At 40.8% G+C, this 19288-nt stretch overlaps 2 protein-coding genes across 2 annotated transcripts; one reads left to right on the forward strand and one right to left on the reverse strand.

Moving 5' to 3' along the window:
• The first annotated feature begins 5141 nt into the window (after positions 1–5141).
• Positions 5142–12145, forward strand: LOC307251891 (CCN family member 1-like). The gene is made up of 6 exons (XM_080029336.1): positions 5142–5315; positions 6283–6496; positions 7208–7455; positions 8847–8985; positions 9715–9896; positions 10713–12145. Exons 1-6 carry the CDS (start codon positions 5265–5267, stop codon positions 11016–11018), a joined length of 1140 nt encoding a protein of 379 aa, XP_079885462.1. The 5' UTR covers positions 5142–5264; the 3' UTR covers positions 11019–12145.
• A 116-nt stretch (positions 12146–12261) lies between these two features.
• On the reverse strand, positions 12262–17784 carry LOC307251890 (ATP-dependent RNA helicase DDX39A). Its single transcript, XM_080029335.1, has 10 exons — positions 17691–17784; positions 16555–16762; positions 16333–16460; positions 15668–15944; positions 15124–15242; positions 14108–14239; positions 13718–13827; positions 13410–13554; positions 13036–13183; positions 12262–12506 (listed from the first exon to the last, which is right to left on the reverse strand). The coding sequence occupies exons 2-10, from the start codon at positions 16760–16762 to the stop codon at positions 12490–12492; spliced, it is 1284 nt and encodes a 427-aa protein (XP_079885461.1). The 5' UTR covers positions 17691–17784; the 3' UTR covers positions 12262–12489.
• Positions 17785–19288: the final 1504 nt, after the last annotated feature.

The raw sequence follows: 19288 nt of genomic DNA on the forward strand, positions 1-19288 counted from the left end.
GCCTCACCCTGAACTTTCCTATGCTTTTCTGTCTCTGTCAAGGAAAGTCAATACTCAGGCTTCTGTTCTGTTATTGCTTCTTCATTTTTCTGTTCTTTTTTAATAACACCCAACACACAATTCTCCTCTAACACACACACACATACACACACTCACAAAAAAGGGGTTCCCACACACTTCACTTTTTTTTCCGCTGTAGCAGCAGAGAAGCCAGTTTAATCACCCTGTCACCACCACTTGCACTCTCTTTCTTCCTCCCTTTTCTCTCAGGACATGACTTTTCTCCACACGTCTCAATTTCATGGTCCTATTTGGATAATTACTTTGGAATTATGTTATGTAACATGTATTTCTTTCCGTCTTTTCCATATGTATTTATGTATTTTAAAGTATATGACCTTGGTATCGTGTAATTTGGTTTGTGCGACCTTAAAAGTGGTGTGGGCTGAAATATCACTGGCCTGTTTTTGTGTGAAATACCATACTGCCCGACTGCCAGAACCCCATTGGGGCAGACCAGAACCGGCAGCGGGGCACTTGCTCACTCCTCCCCTTGAAAAAATAAACTCCCTTACCATGAAACACCTGTTGCCTTCCCCTCCTCTACCCATTTTTCCTCCCCCTCCTGTGCCTTTTCTCCTTTCTTCTTACTCTCACACTCCCTCCTCTTAACCTACTTTTACTCAGTTTTTTCCTCTGGACATTTCCTGTTTACCTAAATCAGCCCTTTGCCATAAAACTGCTTGTCCATTGATGTTTTTGTGTATATTGTGTAACACCCGGTGTGCACCTCTCAGGTGACAGGACTTTTGAGAGAAACAGAACAATATTAAGCCATTTGCCACTCTGACATCACTTTCTCAAGTTGCTATATTCATATCACCCTAGTATGTCTTGTTACTGTTGTTCCTTCAGGGGCATCAGTTAGTTACGGAAAGGCTGCAGTTAATACAAACACACCTTTACTTATTCATCAGAGGTGGAAAATAACTGAACTTAGGTACAATTTTGAGGTACTATGTTAAATGTATTTCCATTTTACATGTTATCCATCCTGCATAACAGATACTTTTATTTTGTTACTTTGAATACATTTTGCTTCTTATCCTTCTGTAGGCTAATTCTATTTTGAATGCAGCACTTTCACTTGTAACAGGCTAGGGATGGTACTTTGTCTTTTACAGTGCGGTATTGATGATTTTACTTAAAGAAATAGTTTGACACAAACTCACAAGCTAATTTGACTAGGACGTAAGCTTAGATGACAAACTTGAAGATTTACTCCACTCACATATATTTCCCTTTAAATAGTTGCCAACCGATTTGCACAAAGACTTGATTTCCCCAAATGTAAAGTATAGGATATACATAAGTAAAGGAATTTGAATATTTCGAACGACACTGAAAACAATGATAACTTGTAAAAACTAGAGCAAAATTCCTAATAAAATAGGAGCAAATTTGCGATTGACTGTGACTCAGAATCGGTCCAAATATGACTTGGCGACTTCATTAGGCCTAAGCCTACTTATCACACAAGATTAGTTTAACATCTCTGCCAGCCAGACTTCTGAATCCCTCTCGTTCAGCATCAGCAAAGAAATTGAAAACAGCAGCAGTCACAGGACTTTCAGAACTCTGTACCGTGACCACCGGAGGATTAAAATAGATGGGGCATGACTTTGTCTCCTTGGTCACACCATTAGAGCGATGACTGACAGCTTCCTGAGGTGGTTTCCTTTTTTTTTTTTTTATTTAGAGTCATGACTCCGCAACCGCTAATGTGTTTTTCAGTGAAACACTAGTCAGACAGGTAGCTACATGCTGGTTGTTGGCCTATAAAAAAAACAAGAAGGCTAAATAATAAAATAATAAAATAAAAGCAACTAGCCAGTTTAATTTCCTAAAAGCTAAAGAAGATTAAATTAATGAACATACTGGTCAAACACAGGTAAATAAGAGACATTTACAAAGTTCCAAGACCGATAGGCTATATAGACATTTTGTGAGCCAGCACTTGTTAGGCTAGGCTAAATCAGATGGAGTTCTTCTATAGTATCTAAAGTGACACTCAATGACGGATTACCGCATGGGCAAAGTGGGCACATGTCCAGGGCCCTGGCCAATAGGGGGGCCCTTGATTTTTTTTTTTTTTATTCAAAAAAATTGACGGGGGATTCCCCCCTGGGAATGGGTCGTAAAAAGTCGGGTTGTTTTATATTCGGGGTCTTATATTCGGCCGGGACAAGCGTGTGTGCGCTTGGAGAGAGAACGATGTGTCTAGAGAAAAAAAGGCACGGGAAATGGCCAAAGAGCTCCACATCCCCACTGAAATCAAAGCCTCGACTCATTATGTTGCGAGTCAACGTGTCAGAGGCACGAATCGACAAAGCGATCGACCATACAGTGGCTTTTCTGCTGTGGCAGTTGTAGTGAGGAGAGTTTGCCAACTGTGCGTTCCCTTTACGCACCAGTACCAGTGTAACGAGCGAGGCGGTTGTTTCACTTTACAGTTAGTCGGCAGTGAGATTGGGGTATCCAGGCTCGGGACATGCAATCAGATCAGCTCGCATCGTCGGTGTCTCTGCCCCAATCTAACTGTCTAGTAGGCTCCGGCGCAAAGAGTCTCTTTCTCTTGCGCAGCACCAGAGAAACTTTATAGAATTGTATTTCGCTCTATCTCTCTCTTTCTCTCTCTAGGCCGTGCACTGCATTATAATGTGTGTGATTGTGGATTGCACGGTGTGCTAGTGCGTGTATTTGCGTGTTGGTAGGGGTCCATGACTGGTTTGTGTCCAGGGCCCGTGGTCATGTTAATCCGTCCTTGGTGACACTAACACATTAGTTTGACTATTGTTTTTACATTGATTTGCTTTCTAAATTAGAGTAAGATAAGCCCTTTGATACTTCTCTCATATCTGAAGACAGCTTGCTTAGCTTAACTTAACGTAGCGTAAAGACTAGGATCAGGAAGAAACAGCTAGCCTACAAGGTAACAAAATCCACTCAACAACGCCCCTAAAGCTGACTTAATAAAATGGTATATCTTATTTGGTTGATGTACAAAAGTTCTGCATAAATAACAAGTTTTGGTTTTTACATAATATGTAACCGGACTCTTGCCATATCTAAGCTGACTGGCTGCCAGCTATAGCTTCAAATTTACTGTCCAAATTTTCAAGTGGTATACATTTTTTAATAGAACTCTGCAGCAAAAAAAGTGGATAAAGTGTATTTCCAAAATGTTGGACTATTGGTTTAAGAGGTGCTACCTTAACTTTCCACCCAGGCCAAGTTTTTCTTTTGAGGAAGGAATAGGCCTACCACTTTAAAGAATAACATTGATTTTGGAATGACCACAATCACCCATTTGAAAGCTCTTTGCTTTATAGAGGGAAACGTGGGTATGTCAAGACTGAAATCTTCTCTATTAATCACAAAATCTGCAAATCTGCCAAAGTTTAAGTTTGGCCAGGAACAAGAAAGATGAAGAGCTGAGGATGTTTACCGTGTCCGTTACTCATATTCATCAGTCTGCCTCTTATGTTGTAGCAATGGGGAGTTGGATGACTCCTGCCAAATGGCCATGGGCTGTAGTCATACTCTCACATTGAGGAGCACTGCTTGGAAAGGAACACCCAACATTTGTCACAACGAACAATTTAAAGGGAGTGTTGCAGAGGAAAGGGGTCCATCTGTTGCACAAGGCATGCAATTCTCATATTTAATAACATATTTCCCAGTAGATTCAAGATTCAAATGTCAGATACAGAATGGAATCGAAGTGACGCATGCAATCTTGATAGATTCTGGAAGTAATTATATAGCAGAGAAAAATAAATTGCTATAAGGGATATTATGGAGAACACATTTAGACAAAACAAAAAATACAGAACCAATGAGTAGCCTAAAGAAAAGTATTTACAGTACAGGAAATAGTCAGATTTTTTAAGTAGTAAAAAAGTTGACATGAAAAATGGAAAATGAAATGTGGAGCAACATTTTACAGTTCATTGACAATGGACAATGCCATATTAATTGCACCAGATTTAGCTAAAATGTAATTTTTTAACTAAGTGGTCAAGGTAGACACAAACTTTAAACTGAACCTATCACCTTTTCAAGCTTGAAAGTGAAAGTTGGTTTTTAATCATTACCTCCTGCAGAGAATTTGGTATATGCTGATATGCCAGCACCTAAAACCACCGCAGCTCATGTGAACCTTTAAGTCTAAGCCAGAACTCTGCTCGTACGCGCTGAAATTCATAGCAGGAACCTAACTTCCAAACCTCTGCCTATCACATTTCTTTCATCTTACAAGGCCTCTGTGTTGGGCCAGGTGTGGCTGAAAACATGTGGTTGAAAAGGAAGACAGCAGAGGAGGTGGCCAACCCTCATAGGAGCTGCACTTAAAACAATAATCTTACTTTCACCCTCGACTCAACCATTCTTTCCAAGTGATCATATCCTCACCATTCCCATGTCAGCAGCAGCATGTGGTTAGAAATAATAGACAGACACAGCCGGACCCACCTGAATCTCAAGATGAAACATTTGGAGGGCAAAACAATCAAAACATACCTTTAAAGCCATGGAAACACATTTTCTCGGTTTATGCCGGGCACAGACAAGGATGGGGGTGTTCACTCTTCTCTCTGACAACTGCTATTATCTTAATATTTGCTTAATACAGTCCTTACAACTTAATTTTCTGTCCTGGCACCTACATTGGTCTGGAAAAACACAGGGAATTCCTCCCCCCTTCTTTTTCTCCCCCCCCAAAGGTGGAGGGCTTATTAATGCTGTCTGGCCCAGCTGAATATATTTACCTAACGTTAGGAGAGTGGTGGCCACAAAGGCAGGAATGTGCTTAAGTGTGACTTGAAAGCGGCTGTTACATTTTCATTTTTTACTCATAAAATAAATACATTTTTATGAATGGCTGCATTCATTCCAAGACACGCCCACCAATCAGCAAACTAGTGCTGTGTTTAAGCCACACCCAATTGGAATATCTGGGCTGCTACCCGCACGCTGATTGGATAGAAGTATGGAGAGGGGCGGGGTCTCTCAGAGGCACACCAGTGAGTATAAATAAGAGTTTAGATACTAACCCTGGTACAAAAACAAGGACTGCGGTCTGGAAAGAGACTGAAACACAGTGTGAAACTACTTCAGGAGAACAACCGTTAAAGGGATTTTACCTTGAAGATACTTTTTTGTCTTTACTTTTGTATTTTTCTTAAACTTGTCAGAGGCTAATCATGGCTTTTCTGATCTACCTGACTTTACTGACAACAGCCGTCATCACACAGGTAGGCTGTCTCTCTGTCCTGACTGACAAAATCTCATGTAGCAAAGACTGAGCCAAAAGTCTGCTTTTAGAAATTCTATTTAAAGTTGAAGGTTAGTTTAATGTGTAGTCTGTCATAATAATAATGTAGTGGCAGGTGAAATGTGCTCACATTCTGACCTCCAGGGTTTGAACACTGTAAACATCCCCTGGTGTAAACAAAACTCAAATGTATTTTTAGAAAAGCTTTCCGTTTCCTTTTCAAAGCTTAGTCTTCCTAAAGCTAACATCAGATTGACTATGATTGCTTGTACGACTTTACGTCAGTCAAGTTTGGTAAATGCAGTTTAACTTGGGTTATTATTTCAATACTGCTTACATAAAAATGAATGTGGTTCTTCTCAAGTTGTTCGTCCTTCCCAGTGATCAGCATGTCTACTCATGTCTCCCTACTAAAGCACGGGACATGTTGATTGCTACAAACTGGAACAAGTTGACTCAAGTGCAGGGTGATGACTCAAATCTTGAGCCAGCAGGGGACTGGGTACAAAACGTACAAACCCTGAGCTGTCTAGACACTTGGGGCTGAGTGGCCAGCAGTGACTTGACTTACCATAGGGGCGTACCGCAAAACTTTGTCTGTGGAAGAATTCAAAATCCCTCACAAACTCTGGGGAGCCTAAGTGATGATTCAGAATGAGAAGGAAAAAATGTAACTCCCAGAACTCTCTTTGATGTTGGAAGAAAGGCTGAAACTATAGTGCACTGAACACCCCGATGATGACTTTACCACCCTGGTTGCCATGTAGTTATTTTGTGTCTGAATTTTCCAATCAAATACAGTTGTAGCATTGTGGCTCGGTTTCAAATGTGTTTTGAGAGCCCCCTTTCTGAAGCTGCACTGTAGATATCTGGTGTTGTAAAGTTCATTATTTTATTCCCTGTAGAAAATGTTGCATGTCCTGACGTTCACTCCATATCCTCCCCAGGTGACAGCTAGCTGCCCGGCAGTGTGTGAGTGCCCCTTACAGCCCCTAGTTTGCCACCCAGGAGTTAGCACCGTGCCAGATGGATGTGGCTGCTGCAAGGTGTGTGCAGCGCAGCTCAACCAGGACTGCAGCCCCATGAGGCCTTGCGACCACCACAAAGGGCTGGAGTGTAACTACGGCAACGATGTGACCATGGCCTGGGGCATCTGTCGAGGTGAGCGAGAGAGAGAGAGAGAGAGAGAGAGAGAGAGCGAGAGAGCGCGAGAGAGAGAGAGAGAGAGCAATGTGTGACGGGGAGGGAAGGAAATTCACTTAGGAAATAGCTGCCTTCTACATCTATTTGATCTTTTCCACTCTTCATGTCATCCCAATGAAGGTGATGGCATTAACATGCTTAGAAAAAAGGGTCCCATATTTAAAAATGAATACGGTGAACGTAAATGTGGTCAAAAAGTCGTGATGGCTGTGCAGCATTGCACATGAGAACATCAAAGAACTTGGATGTTAATTGACCCTCCTTTCCATGATGTCAAAGCCATCACAGCTCGTCTTTTAACTAACATGTAACCTTGCACATCCGGGGACAGACAGGGGGTATTTTAATGAGCAGGAGATGTTTTATGGCAGCGGCAGGGGGTTTCAGAGATAAAAATACTATTTCCATCTGCACCATGCCAGTGCTGCCCCACGAACTATGAATAGCTGGTTCTTCCGTGATTCCCTTTTAGACTTTACTGCCTGTTCTGTATATACTCAGAGATGCATATCCAAGATACCACCTAAACCATGGCTTGTGCCAGGGTTACCCCTGTTGCCCTTTGGTTTATTCATGGCAACAGTAGGCCTACACTTCAATATACTTTATTTGGTTCATTTGGTAGTCACTAAATGTTTTGGTTCAACTGAGTAAAATGTGTCTTTCCAGCAAAATCGGAGGGACGCACATGCGAGTACAATGGCAGGATCTACCAGAATAGTGAGAGTTTCCGTGCCGGCTGTAAACACCAGTGTACCTGCATCGACGGCGCCGTTGGCTGCGCTCCTCTCTGCAACAACAAGCTGCCGCCGGCGTCTCCATCCTGCCCCTTCCCACGGCTGGTCAGGATACCCGGGCAGTGCTGCTTCAGCGTGGACTGCCACAAGGGCACCTGGCGGATCCCACCTAAGTATAAGGTTTGATTTGCATATTATGACTAAGGAATCTGGCATTGAGTGACAAAGTGAGTGACAAACATGGCAAAAATGGGAAACATATTATATGGAAGCAGCCAAATTATAAAGACATTTGTATTTTTATTTAGAACATTTTCTTATAACAAGTCCTTACGGCTCAAGATCGATGGCCTCAGATTGCTTGTTTTTTCCTACACTTCACACACTTCAAGGCTAAAGATATTAAGTTAAGTGTCATACATCAGAAGGGAAATCTTACATTTTCAAACCCACAAATGAGTAATTGATAAACAATTGATCATGCAATCAAATATTTGACTACTTGTTTCAGCTGTTAACAACAGTAGCCTATATTTGGGACCTAAGTATATGCTCAGTTTCATGCATTAGCAGAAACAGAAGGCCACGAGGAATAGGTTGGGCACTATATCAGGTGACCCTCTTTAACTTCTTTCATATAATTCAGTCTCCTTTTTCGAAAAGCAAATGCAAGTCATTTAAAGCTCCCATATTATACACTTTTCGGTTCTATTATACACCATATTATATGGTCTTAGTGGTCCCTAATACGTTTTTCTATAATTGTTTGCTGAAAAAAACTTTCAGATAATTTATTGTACTATGCTGATGTTCAGCTAATCTCACAATGGCCTATTTTTTAAAAAGAGCTGCAGCTCCCCTCGTAAATATCTTTACGAGGTCTTTGAGCTCCCCCCGCCCCCTGTCCGGAAGCGAAGCCAGATACGCCTCGCCCTCTATCTGTCAGGGCCGTGGACCAATAAGAAATAGGGGTGTGGGCTGCACAGTGGAAGCTTCTGGCTTTTCAGTTTGTGAGGTCAGAAACGAGGAGAATTCTGACTGGAGTATATTGGGGGGGAGGGGTGGGGGTTTCAGAAAGGGGGAGAGTGAGAAAAGGAGAGATTGTTATCTTTTTTTATATTTTGGCAGTCTCTAGGCACACCGTGGACCCATGGATATGTTAGAACGCATTTAAAAAGTGCATTTAGCATAATATGTGACCTTTAACTTTACACTCATCACCAAAACATTAATGCTAATTAATAAGATACCTGTATAATGAATGTGGACGGAAAGTTTGCTTTAAAGTTTAACATTTTCATTTCAAATCTTCCACTTTCTAATAGATAACACGTCCTAGATACTGTTCAACAAGTGCCTTTAGTCATGACAAGATGCATGCAGGTACAGAGGAGTATAATGTCACTCTTCTGACATATTGCCCTGAAATAAACCCTTGATAATCAGAGCGCCATGGTGTGAAATTGAATGACACTATGAAAAGCACACAAAGGATAGACATGAGCGTGTCACAGTTAAATGCCCAGCGAGCAGCACCTAGCCTTATCTAATCGAATGTCTTCTTATCACAGGTGCCTCCACCACAACAAAACCTGCACAGAGCTCATCACGATCCTGCCACGCACCGGCCTGACAACGAGCTGGCCAATGAGCTTGTAGAAGTCAAGACAAGCGGCTGGGAGAGTGAACATGGCCACAAACACCTGCCTGGTGAGGGAAAGAGAGACTATTTAGCATTTATCAGCTCGGCATGTCATACATTTTTGCTTGCTTTTTTTAATTGGGTGCTTAATTTGTCTGAGACTGAAATTATATGCAAATGGTGCATTTACACAGAGTCTTGAACTTTGAACGCTTTTTGTGGTTTATAGCACTTTATCCCAAGACTATCCAATGAGAATGCTAGCATGTTAATGTTAAGCAGTATAATGTTCAACATCGTAGTTTAGCACGTTGGCAACATCTGCTAAGTAGCACTGAAGACAAAGTAGCCTACAGCTGAGGTTGATAAGAATTTCATTAGTAATGCAGGCATATGTTCATAAATCCAAGTGTTGGTTAGGTGTTTGTGCGACGGGAATTTGTTTACCGAATTTAATGGCAATCCATCCAAGAGTTATTGAGATATTTTGCTGAAAGGCAACAGTCATTAGGATAAATCATCTAGGCATCATGAATGTCTGCACCCCATGCCATGGCAATCCATCCAGTATCTTATGAGATATTTATGTCTGAACTAACAGACAAACCGACATTTCAAATAAGTAAAGGTTTGAGGAAAATCTGAAAAAAAACAGATATAATATTGTGTAGCAGATTATCTTTTCTGCTTTTCTATCCAGTTAATCCTCAAGCGACCCCTTCATATTTATCTTGTGACCCCTTATTTCTCCCTGCCACCCCCACACCCACCTACTATATGTCTCCATCGCCCCGCAGTGTGGAACCATCTGAAGGATAAGAAGTGTCAGGTGCAGACCACTGACTGGTCCCAGTGCTCCCGCAGTTGTGGCATGGGCGTTTCTTCTCGTATCACCAACAAGAACCCAGAGTGCAAGCTGGAGAGAGAGACGCGGATCTGCACCTTGCGGCCATGCAACAGCCTCACTGTCCCAGTCAAGGTGAGGGAACCTGAACTTGACATGAGCCGGAGGACACAGACAGACGGAGGGCATGGGTCGATTATTCACATAACTGCCCAGATAAAGTCTTATCGTGACTTATCTCTCACACAGAGAAACCTAACACCTTGTGATAACTCTTATCTATAAGGAATTATTTCCCCTCTTATGTATCCATGTTGACTACGCAGGGAAAGACAATACCTGCTAATTTATTCTCTGCGTCCTTGTTCACTCTTTTTTTTTAAGCTGAAACCGTCCAAACTGTGCAACAAAGAATGAAAGGAAATATGCTGTATGTGCTGAAGCCATCTTTATCCTGAGTTTAAGAACAAATATTATCTCAGCGGTACTTTCGGGAAACTTTACATCCACTGGGAAATGGGCAGTGCTGATTTACTCAGCGGTGTTTTGGTGGCAGGCAGACGACTTTTTAAATATAGTCCCCCACCCCCAGCATTCCTGCCAAGCAACTGTCCATAGCTAGGACCCGTCTGTGTACTAAGAGTCCAGGGAAGTGGTGTGTCTATATTAATCCACCATGTTGGACACACACACTTAGTTATAATATCTGGTGCCAAAGACAATCATTGCTAGTGTGTTTAACAGGAAAGGACACTCAATTAAAAAAAAAAATTTTTGAGAATACATTTCTCAAATGTATATATTTAAATCCCTCAATTGCTGTTATTTCCCTAATGATTTTGAGTGCAACGCAGCTTAAAATCTGCTGTTATGTAAAAGGTCAAAGCTTAATAGTTTCTATCCATAATTTGACACTCAGTAATTTCTCTTCTTTTCATCCTCCAACCACAGAAAGGGAAGAAGTGCTCCCCGGCCCAGAAAGCCACAGAGCCCGTGCGCCTGTCTTACGGAGAATGTGTGAGCGCCCGCCTCTACCGGCCCAACTACTGCGGGGTGTGTACAGACGGACGCTGCTGCTCGCCACGCCGAACACGCACTGTACCCGTGACCTTCGTCTGCCCTGACGGCGAGCGCTTCCAGAGGTCAGCCATGTTCATCCAGTCATGTAAATGCAGCGACGACTGCGGCCACCTCAATGAAGTGGCCCTCCCTCCACAGCACTGGATGTACGGAGACACACACAAGTTCCTAGACTAGTGCTGAGGGGGATTTTTTATTTCATATTTTTCATTAATGTAATGAGGTCAACTTTCTTGATGAAGGAAGACGCTTCAAGACCCGGGGCCACTTTTTTGTATCTGGCTCCAAGTGAGTGAAGACCACAGGCACCCACCTGACTTCCACACTGCAGGCAGGAAGGGGCCGCCTCAGTTCTATTCACCCTTCTGAAGGCAAACCCTTATTATAATTATATTGTGTGACCAGAGTGGTATGGACACTTGCCCGCTCCTGTTCAAACAGACGTAGGGCCTAAATTGAAGCCCTGAAGCGCCTCGGGACTTCCTCCACTTGGCACTGATTGCTGGTTCAGGTGTGGAGAATCTATTTCTTCTGAGACCCTCAGATTAGCCTGAGAGGAAAAACACTACAAGCGCAACAATGCACTTTGTTTAGCACTGAAACTTTGCGACTATAACTATGACAGCAGTGCAAAAGGATTGCAGCACATACTGTGATGGTGGATTGACTCCATATCCCACAGTGCACTGGGACTACTCTGACAAGCAACTTTTGCAGAGTGTATTGCCAAATGTGGAAAATATTTTTTAAATTCAAAATATATCAAATCAGCATGTCATACACATTAGGACAGACTCCATTGATTGTTCTTGTGGAATGCTGACATAAGCCATCTTTAAGTCTTTAAGTAAATTTAATTTACATAACAGTGAACGACATTGTTCCCTGTAACTCACAGACTGTTGAATGATAAGGAACGCTATCTGGAACTGCCAGGCGTTCAGCAATGACTGGACCAATGCCAACTAATTTCTTGTTTGTGCATTAAATGCAGCTTATATAGAAAGGTCTTACACAAACCTGTAATTGACCATTTATTTTGGATCAAACTGTGTATCTTCTCCTTATTTGGATGCAGGTTTGTATCATTGTCACATGTATACACCTCTGTGGATGTAGACACTACAATGTAGCCATCTCAAGTTTGTGTTGGTCTATACATGTGTTAAACTGGATACTTAACCATTGTGGGTTTTATTTTGGCTCAACATACTAGGCAGTCAGTTCTAAGAAACCAACTGTTTGGGAAAAGCAGTGGTTATCTTCAAACGATGATAGCGCCCTCTGCTTGTAGGGATAATTAATTACAGTGAAAAGTTTTTTTTTTAATGCTACTGTTTTCATGTAACTGTATGTCTACTGTAACATCCTACATACCTGCATTTTTCATGTGAAAAAATTAAATTCGAAAAGCGTTAAATAAGGTAGAAAAAGTTTATTTCTTCAACCAAAACAATATATCCATGGTTTTAACAAGGAAAACACTAAAACAAGCAAAGATGTAATACAAAAAAAAACTCATTCATCATTTTGAACTTGCAAACATTTATGGTGGGAGGGGACTTTAAAATAATGTTAAAGGGGTTTCTTTTTCTTCCACCAAAATACAGCAACACCAAGGGTCACACCAAATCATCACTGGAAAGAATCATCTGGACTGTTCAACTGCAAAGAGAAAAAGAAAATTATTTAACATGTGACGTTAGCCAAAGGACATGTACACACAGGCCTTCAAATTGTCGACACTGATCGGTGTGTTTGTATTCTGATGCTTTGCCTTTAACGACCATTCCATGTGTTTAACAACCAGATAAAACCTGATGTAGCCTCCAGTGGTGTGGTTATTTATTGTGTAGGTTGAAACAATAATGTCCTCATGTGTGAATTTAATGTTGACCAGTTTTTTTTTTAAAAGCTGTAAATGCCTGTTGTCAACTCCAGGAAAGTGCTGCCGGTTTTGTGTTTTCTGCCCAAACTGACTAATCCAAAGAGTTTAGGATGTACACATGTGGCTGCCTGAACCCTACTTCATTCAGCTTGAAAGTTTGCTCACCAATAGCAGAAGACCACACCAAAAAATCTTAATACATCCACAATGTTAACAGCAAAGGGATGATGTACACATGTGTAAACACAACTAGTTTAACCCCAAAAAAGGTGTCAAATGGCAAATCTGACTAAGCGCAGAACTTACTGTAGGAGGAGATATCAATCTCCTCTGGTAGCTCGGCTACATTGACCTCGAAGCGGTCTTGGACATCATTTAGGGTCTTAGCGTCTGTCTCATCTGACACAAAGGTGACGGCCAGGCCTTTGGTTCCAAACCTGCCAGCACGGGCCACCTGAGGTACAAAGGAAACAGTGGGGCTCAAAACACACTCTGCTCACAAGAATGCCACCAGATTTTCTATAATCGAGAAAGAAGGCTTCTGATCATTGACAAAGGTATTGTTTGAATTATGTCTGTAACTCCTATTAACACTTTCAACATATTAATTAGAATCCACTGATACTGAATACAGATCTCTGACAAGAGGTTACATATAATCATATTATAGCTGGACTGACTCTGTGAAGGTATGTGTCAGAATCCTCTGGCATGTCGTAGTTGAAGACGATGTTGACTCGCTCAATGTCCATGCCTCGGCCAAACAGGTTGGTAGCAACTAAGATCCGCCGCTGGAAGTCTTTAAACTGCTGGTACCGGGATAACCTGGGCAAGGGGTGAGCAACAGCAGGAAATTGAATAAGTAAGCAATAATATTAAAGTAGTGACTCTAGAGTTAATACAAATTAGTTTTATTTTTGATGCTAAAAAATGTGAAGTGTAAACAAAAGCAAAAGAATCAGAAGGAATGTAAAGCAGCAGCACATACCGCTCCTCCTGAGCCATGCCCCTGTGGATGGCAATGGCAGGGAAATTCTGCTCCACCAGCAGCTGGGACAGAGCCACACAGCGATGCACTGACTTAACAAAGATCACCACCTAACAGGAAATAACAGAAAAACTGTTGAATACTTGCTGAGAATGACAAAGACATCGATCAGATATTAGACTGGATAACAAATATATCCTCCTAGATAACAAGCGACAAGTAGTTAGTAGGAGAAAAAGGTTACAAATGTATATTTCCTAACATTAAGCCATTTCACAAAGATTTAAAATGATACAATAATAAGATAAAACTAGTATATAAATATTAATATAATAAAAATGTACACAACTGATTATGATTTAGTATTTCATTAATGTGCGGGAGATATACCTGGTTGAACTCGAGCACATCGAGCAGGTCAAAGAGCTTTCGGTTCTTCTCACTGTCCTTCAACTTGCAGTAATACTGCTGTAAACCATGGAGTGTCAGCTTCGTCTCATCATCCACAAACACTTCCATGGGCTACACAGCAAGAGAATAGCCAAACGTTAGTCCCTCAAAGACACATCACGGCAACCGGCAAATAAATATATATTATAATAAAACAACTTGAGAACACCACTTAGTTACTACAACTGCACAGATTGTAGGAAGTTTCACCTATCTTTTTTTAACAGAACAGTGCACAGTGGCTCACTGAACTTGTTCTCATGGACTGAAGCAAAAAAAAAAAGCAAAAGGATTGACTGTCCTGACCAAGCTAAATCAGCCAAGGAGGATCACTCTGCCCCTCAGATATGGCCACTTATGACACCGACAGTCACAAGAGGGCAAAGCTAAGAGGGACTTGGCAAGAAAAACACACCAAACTACCTTAAATATTGCACTTTGAGATTACCAATAGCAATAACACTGAATCAGACATTGACAAAATATATACAAACCACTAATAAAATAAAACATATTTAGTGTCTCTAGTTGCTAAAACAACCATAACATCAGTGATTAGTGTTCTACAGGGATAGTCAGCCATTAATTATCAAGGGACGCGTCGCTGAGAGGCCAGGCACTGTTTTTCCAAAGGTCATCAGAACAACCACAGACTGAGCAACTCCAGTTGTTCAAGTCCAACTCAGTGGCGGCGATGAGTAAAAAGTAGTTGTTGCTCTTTCCCTTTCCAGTGTAGTGAAATATGTATTGTTGTTGTTTGTACATATATTTTTAATAATTAAAAAGGCTAAACCAATTAACATTTACCTCACTGCGCCAAGCACACATTAAAAATGTCAACTTGTGCAAATCAGCTAGAAAACTTTTTTGGGGAAAAACTAAACTAGGAGTTCTCTTGACACTGAATGACGCCTTGTAGGTTAAACTTGAAACATCAGTTGAACCGTATAACTCACATCCTGCATGAACTTGCGGCAGACGGGACGGATCTCCTTGCTTAGCGTTGCACTGAACATCATAACTTGCTTCTCGTGGGGTGTGAGCCTGAAGATTTCCTGGACATCACGCCTCATGTCTATAAGAAATAAATATATTTTGTTGCATTTTTATTATTCCTTGTTGGTAATTTTTTTTACCATTTTACCTTAGCTTATTATCTAAAAGGTATTCATTTCTTATCTTTAAATAAACTATATCGCAGATTATTTAATTCCATATTGGATCACAGGGAAATGGAATCACCCACAATCCATTTAAATATTAAAAGACACACAGACAGTTCTTTAACTTGGAATCAGCATTTCCACTTATGAAAAGGAATGCTATGGAGAAAGACTGTAAAGACGTGAGCAGCGGGAGAAGACAACATGACATCCATAATTGAGATTTAAATTCACAGAGTCGAATGGCTCGAGTGTCTTACATACTGGCTACAGACCTTCACCAAAGCCGTTTCTGTAAAAACAAACAACATCTAACACTTGAGTTCCTATTACTCACCGAGCTGCTCAAGCATTTTATCACACTCGTCAAGTACAAAATGTTTGATGTTCTTCACACTGAGGGTCTTGTTGCGGATGAGGGCAAGTGTACGTCCTGGAGTTCCCACGACAATGTGAGGGCAGTTCTTCTTCAGGACTTCTTCATCGTTCTTGATGGCCAGGCCACCAAAGAACACGGACACTTTGACAGTGGGCATGTACTTGGAGAAGCGCTCGTACTCTTTGCTGATCTGGAAGGCCAATTCTCGTGTGTGGCACATTACAAGGACAGACACCTGGAATCAATATGAGGAATAAGGAAAATGGTGATATTAACTGGTTGGTCTTGTGTAATGAGTCTTGTGCTTTTGTGATGCCAGTTTACATGTTCTGCTGCTTCTTAATTATTTTATTTTCTGAATGACTTGTGGATTTTTACTAATACTAAAGAAATAGTTCAGTGCCGTTTAAAAATGTTATTTCAGCATTTTAAGCCTTTATTTATTTTTGACAAGATTCCAAAGGATAAGCGATATGATATGAGGTGGATCAATTGTTTTATCCATCCAGAAAGTCGTCCATATCACTGTAAGCAACTCCTTATCAGAGTAAAAAACTAAAGCAGACACAAAATTAATTGTTTAAGCAAGATAGACAAGCAAAATCAAATAGTGATCAACTCACCTGACCATCAACGGGTTCTATCTGCTGAAGGGTGGCCAGAACAAACACCGCTGTCTTTCCCATACCAGACTTTGCTTGACATAGGATGTCCATGCCCAGGATAGCTTGGGGAATACACTCATGTTGGACTGAAAATAAAACAAAGGGCACTTACAGCGAGTGATTTTTTTTTTTGAAACGCCTCTTGACTGGGTTACAAAAGAGAGATATTATTATATCCACCTTCTGAGGGATGCTCGAAACCACAGTCGACGATTGCACGGAGTAGCTCGGGTTTGAGGAGAAAGTCCCTGAAGCCAGAGCTGTGGATTGATACGTAGGATCCCTTCACCTCCTTCTTATTTGCAGGCGTCCCACTCTCGGTGGGTCCCTGGGGCTCATCATCTTCTTCATAGTCCAGAAGTTCATTATCAACGTCGGTCTCAGCCATCTGTATTGGGCATCAGTAAATTACAGCCTTTCAACTTTTCTCAAACCATAGAGTGAATCAAAGTCTCCTTGTATGTACTACTCAATCGAAATGATGGCCAATTAATATTAATTAACTGTTAAATAAATACATATAATCAGAATAATGATTCTAAACGCTTGTAATGCCATATAGCCTAATGGTTGTTCTGTCCAAATGCTTACTGTACCATATAACAATAACTCTAAAAATGGCTTGGGTGCGTTAGAAAGTAGCTGTTTGGGAAATTGAATGAATAGAAAAATATAGTAACGAGCTTCGTGCTATAATGATACGAAACCTCATCAGCTGTTTCGCTAACCAGCCTAGTAAGCAGGAGGATACTAAGATAATGTGGCTGCATGCAGGCCGCCGCCGCCACGCTTCACACCAAAATAAATAAATTAAAATGGAGAAGGAAGCGAACATCAACCCGTGCAAACGACCAGGGTTACACGGGCTCCGTTTAGCAGTTCAAACTACGCTGACTTAAAATGTAGGCTCCAACAGCAGAGACATCAAACCCATAAACAATGGACGCCTCCTCTTTCTCATTCATTCAAACTGACTAGTTAGCTAGCTAGTAACATACAGCAGCGATACTCACAAATCAATTTTAACAAACATTACAGCTGTGTTAACAACTTTTCTAACCTTACCCCGTCAGATAAATGGTATTTGTTAGTGGGCGTATGCTCAGAAAAACAAAATGACTTATTATAACAGTAATTGGTCAACACGAAACTAAGCTAATGATAATGCAGATAGCATGTTGGCTAAAGGAGGAAAAAACTCAAAGAACCCAACTGTGGCTCCTGCGATAAACTACAATTCTCCATCAATAATAATGAAATGTCTACATACTGACGAGTTCGGCCCAAAAAAAACTATATTGCTGCTGCATCTTTACCTTTTTTCTGTGATATTGTATTCCCGTGAATGTGCGTGATGGTCGCGAGTTAACCAGCGTTCATAGCACAGTGCGCAGTACGCAGAAATAGGTCCATAGGTAGGGGTACGCACACACACACACATGTATGGTGTGTTCATGAACACCTCGGACAAGAAAAACTATCCCTTTCAATTTATTTGTCGCAAAATGCCTGTAAAATCAACGAGTTGCCTATAACTGCTCGATCACAAATCAAAGCAACAGCCACAAAGCCACCAAATTAGTAATAGGAATATTATGTCACACGTGACATAGCTTTGGTCCCAATTTTGTCACTATAAGCAACGAGCCTAATTAAAACATGTTAGGCCTATGATTAAATACAATTTCAACCATAGATATATTTCAACACTTAACCTATCTATGACCGGGCTTTTGGCATCCATGCCATGTAATTTGTCACAAATTTCCATTTTCCCATGACTTGAGTGTCAATGAAGTCTGGCCCAAATTATTACGATTAACGTTATTTGCGATAATAGGCCTATCTGAACAGGCATTGGTGTCCCGCATGGATATATAAAGAAGACTGAAGCGACTGTAGGCTACATAAAAAAAACAGTAATTTTTCTAAGACTGTTATTGGTCAAAGTCATAGAGATCAAGGGTCAGAACCTCTTTTATAGGCCTACATTCTATGGTCAGAACATTCAAATGATTGTATTGTCCCTGCGCTGCCGTTCTTATAATGCAATACAAACACTATTTTCGTGAGAGGTAGCCTAATTTATAATTTCATTTGTTCTTATACTAGGACGTAGCCTAATTAGAAGAATCATATGCCTGTTGCGCAATGACCGTGTTAAATATCCTATCTGTAGGATCGTTCCCCTTCACAGAATTGAGCATTTGCTTTTCAGAATTTTATATACTATGTTCAGAATAGACAAATAGCCGAGGGAGCTGCAATATCCAATTCACCCACTTGATGGCAATAAAGTTAAGACATTTGGGCCAGATTACAGCTGGCATGAAATTTAATTTAAAGTGTGCTCATGTTTGGTAGCCTATATGGGGCCTCGAAGGCTGATAACATCCCTCAAAGCCTGCAAATAGTAGCCTAACAAAAAAGGGGGGGAAAGCATTGGTATAAGGGTCAACTCAGAAAATGATTAAAAGATGAAGATTTGTGTTTCTCTCACTGGGAAAGATCCCAGGCACAACGTCAAATCTCTTTACAATTTACAATTCAAATTCAGTCTTATTCTAAAAAAAAGTGATGACGAGTAAGATTTTCCAAAATGTTTAACTTATTGCAGAAAACAGTACACATTTTCTGAAACCTGCTTGCTGAAATGCTACTTACATAACACATTAATTAATGAATCAGCAATATTAATCTTATATATATAACACTTTTATTTTTGACATCCTAATTATTTTTTGCTTATGTTTTACTTCACTAACATTTTAAATCAGGTATTTTTACAGTGATAAGTATATAGTTCAATAAGTAAACGATTAGATTAGTCCCATATACCACTGTGCAATACTACCTGCTGCCCATTTCAGGACTATTTTCTGCAGGCCTATACGTTTACACCGATCAGGTAGGC

The sequence above is a fragment of the Ammodytes marinus genome (genome assembly GCF_949987685.1).
Source record: "Ammodytes marinus genome assembly, chromosome: 6".
In the NCBI taxonomy this organism is placed as follows: Eukaryota; Metazoa; Chordata; class Actinopteri; order Uranoscopiformes; family Ammodytidae; genus Ammodytes; species Ammodytes marinus.